The sequence below is a fragment of the Cibotium barometz genome, chromosome 44 (genome assembly GCF_041138505.1).
Source record: "Cibotium barometz isolate CiBa-2024 chromosome 44, ASM4113850v1, whole genome shotgun sequence".
Taxonomy (NCBI): Eukaryota; Viridiplantae; Streptophyta; class Polypodiopsida; order Cyatheales; family Cibotiaceae; genus Cibotium; species Cibotium barometz.
The window spans coordinates 40045923-40049407 of NC_141089.1; the positions used below are offsets into that span (position 1 = coordinate 40045923).

Below are 3485 nucleotides of genomic sequence, written 5' to 3' on the forward strand. Positions count from 1 at the left end.
GAGGCCATCTCGAAAAAATTTTGCCTTTTCTTGGAGAAGGGCCACTTAAAAGGAGACCTTCTTAGAAAACAAGGTACCTCACTAGAGAAAATAAACCAAAAAATTTTGCCTTTGTTAGAAAAGGGCAACTTAAAAAGAGACTTTCCTAGAAAACAAGGCCACCACACGACTTGATTGAGTGAGTGGACGGGAAGCCGACTTGTTGAGGATCCCCCTCCCCTTTACATATAAATACCACATGATGACTCTGAAAGTGCAGACGACCTTTCTGAAAGACCAGCTCGGCTACAAGAAACTGCGGACCTTTCTGGATATTGTCTTATATAAGCAAGCTTCCATTCAAATCAACTAGCTGCGATGGCGAGATTGGGCTATGCTGCCGCGGTCGCACTAGTAGCCTTGCTGCTGCTAGGCGTGCTGTCAGGTCGCTCGGAGGCCGCCCGCACTAACGCAGGCTCCAAATTTTCGCGTGAGACATGTAGGAAGATTTGTGGGTACTTCTGCTTATGTGGAGTGCCCTTTCTCGATTGTATTTGTGTCGCTGAGCAGAACCAACTACAGTCCGCCGGCCGGCAAGCAGCTAGCGCTGGCGCGGGCGCCCAGCCGCAGCAGCAACAAGGCGATGAATTGGAGGTGGGCGGGCTGGTGTGGTGCGTGGCACGGCCGTCTACACCTGACGATGTTCTCCAGCAGCTTCTGGACTTCTCATGCTCGCAGGGAGCCGAATGCTCTCCCATCCTGGCGGGGGGCGACCTCTGCTCCGCTCCGGATACGCTGTACGCCCACGCCTCCTTCGCCGTAAACGACTATTGGCAGAACATGAGGGCCAAAGGCGCCACCTGTGACTTCCAAGGCGCGGCCATGCTCGTCACCAGCGATCCCAGTGAGTCAGTCTGATCATCACTCTGTTTTGTTTTTTGCTAACCCTACATTACGAGCTGCTGATCTTACTTACTCTCCGCTTGGTTGCTTGGCGTGTACTGCAATGCAGGTTTCGGACAATGCAACTACCCTGGGGGACCTGCGCCGCCCACCACCAGCTAGGCTCTGCACCACCGGCCATACTACTACAATATATAGATAGCGCTTAAGATCGACCAGCAAGTCTTAGATACCCGCTGAAATGCCGCACTTTCCTTAACCAAAGAGAGATATGTGCTTTCATGTCTGAATTTGAAAGAAATTTGCCGTCGCTTATAAGCGTATGGGCACGAGCTTGATTGCAACAAAGAATTAGTCCTCCTATAACCATGCAATTAGCCTAATTTATGGCTATATGCCAGTATATACGATTGAATTTTGATGATTCTAGATGGAAATATAAGCTTAGCTATTCTGAATGATCTTTGTAGATCTTTATTTTGAACTTGTGATTTTTGCTTCTACTTTCGTGTAATCAAAGACCTTTTCAGCTTGATCAATTATACAATCGATTCACGAGATTGTATCGATTACCACCTTGTAATCGTACGCCACGTTCACTTCACCAATCTCTTCACTAAAATCACACCTGAGTTGCTTCCACGGCCTCTTCGGTGAAAGAGAAGAAATAGAATGCAAAAAGCAATGGCCTATGCAATAACTCCAAGGTTTTGCAAGCATCTGCCTTACATGTAATGATATTTGGGAATCCAAAAACAAAGTTTTTGACCAGAATTTAGCAAACTACGGCCAACAATTTAAGTCACATACATTCTAATGTGAGCTTGTGGGGCCTTTATCATCCTTGTACAAGGCTCAAATTAAGGCCTTACTTGTAGGAGGAGACTCAATTGGAGAAGAAGATAACCAAGAAGAGGTCTCTTGTAAGGGCGAATATGTTGCAGAGATGAATGGGCATTTTAGACCATCTAGGACCATGCCCCTCTTGTTGGTCACCAATCGACTCTAAGCCATTAGGACCTCAATGGAAGGCTTCTTGGGCCCTTTTATTTGGCAGTTTAAGGGAGTCAAACCTTTTCTCTTAAGAAGAAACGTTTTCTAATTAGAAGCTTCAAAACGGTTACTTTATTCGAATTTGAATTTTGGGGGGGAAATGGAATTTAAAATCTAGCGGATAAAACCATATCATGTAACATATCTATGGAAAGCTCTTGATGCATAGATCACGGATCTGTAATCTCCGCTCAAATCGGAGCTTGTATGTAAAAGTTATGGAGGTCCGAAAATCGTAAAATTGCCCACCCCCTCTTTTTGGGGAAAAAGTGCACCCTTTGACCACTCTTACACATCTCTTAAAAACCCAACATTTTAGTCCACATGGCAACCCCCCATTTGGCTATTCCTTAATCACCCTGATTAGGCTTGGGTAAATTAAAGGGCCCAAGAAGACCCCATTCACTTCCTAATGATTATGTATGCATTGTAATCATAATTAGTTTCCTACATGGACACCAACATTGGTCTTTGTAACTAGGTTATAAGACCAAAAAAGTGTGGAAGCATGTTAATGTTAATGTAGACCTTTTCGGCTTGATCAATTATACAATCGATTCACGAGATTGTATCGATTACCACCTTGTAATCGTACGCCACGTACACTTCACCAATCTCTTCACTAAAATCACACCTGAGTTGCTTCCACGGCCTCTTCGGTGAAAGAGAAGAAATAGAATGCAAAAAGCAATGGCCTATGCAATAACTCCAAGGTTTTGCAAGCATCTGCCTTACATGTAATGATATTTGGGAATCCAAAAACAAAGTTTTTGACCAGAATTTAGCAAACTACGGCCAAACAATTTAAATCACATACATTCTAATATGAGCTTGTCGGGCCTTCATCATCCCTGTTCAAGGCTCTAATTAAGGCCTTACTTGTATAGGAGGAGACTCAAGAGGAGAAGAAGATAACCAAGAAGAGGTCTCTTGTAAGGCCGAATATGTTGTAGATGAATGGGAATTTTGGACAATCTAGGACCATGCCCCTTATGTTGGTCACAATCAATTCTAAGCATTATGTATGCATTGTAATCATAACTAGTTCCCTACATGGACACCAACGTTGGTCATTGTAACTAGGTTATAGGACCTAAACACGGTGGAAGCATGTTAACGTGCTCTGCTTTTTCTTTTTGGTGGTTTCTAGCAATAGTAGCATTAAAAAATGGGCATGCGGTAAAATGTTTGCAAAACAAATCATAAGTTGTCGAAGATCATACAACAAGATTCTCTTCGTTAAGAGCTTTCCAATGATATATAGTATGAAAAGAAATCTTGCATTGCGGGTCATATTTGGACCTAAAAACTATCATAAAAATCCTATTAATTAGCATTGTCCCAGACACAAAAAGCATAGCACGTTAACATGAATGGAATAACCTAATAGGAGTTAGCATTGCCATCATAACAATGTCTTCATATGCCATGAATAACATGCTTCCACCCCAAAAGCACTAGAATTAATGTAAACTATGAATGGAATAACATAATAGGAGTTAGCATTGCCATCATAAATAACAATGTCTTCATATGCCATGAATAATATG

At 42.8% G+C, this 3485-nt stretch overlaps 1 protein-coding gene across 1 annotated transcript; it reads left to right on the forward strand.

Moving 5' to 3' along the window:
- The first annotated feature begins 357 nt into the window (after positions 1 to 357).
- Positions 358 to 1236, forward strand: LOC147613281 (uncharacterized). The gene is made up of 2 exons (XM_086782772.1): positions 358 to 883; positions 992 to 1236. Exons 1-2 carry the CDS (start codon positions 358 to 360, stop codon positions 1042 to 1044), a joined length of 579 nt encoding a protein of 192 aa, XP_086638898.1. The 3' UTR covers positions 1045 to 1236.
- The last annotated feature ends 2249 nt before the right edge of the window (positions 1237 to 3485 follow it).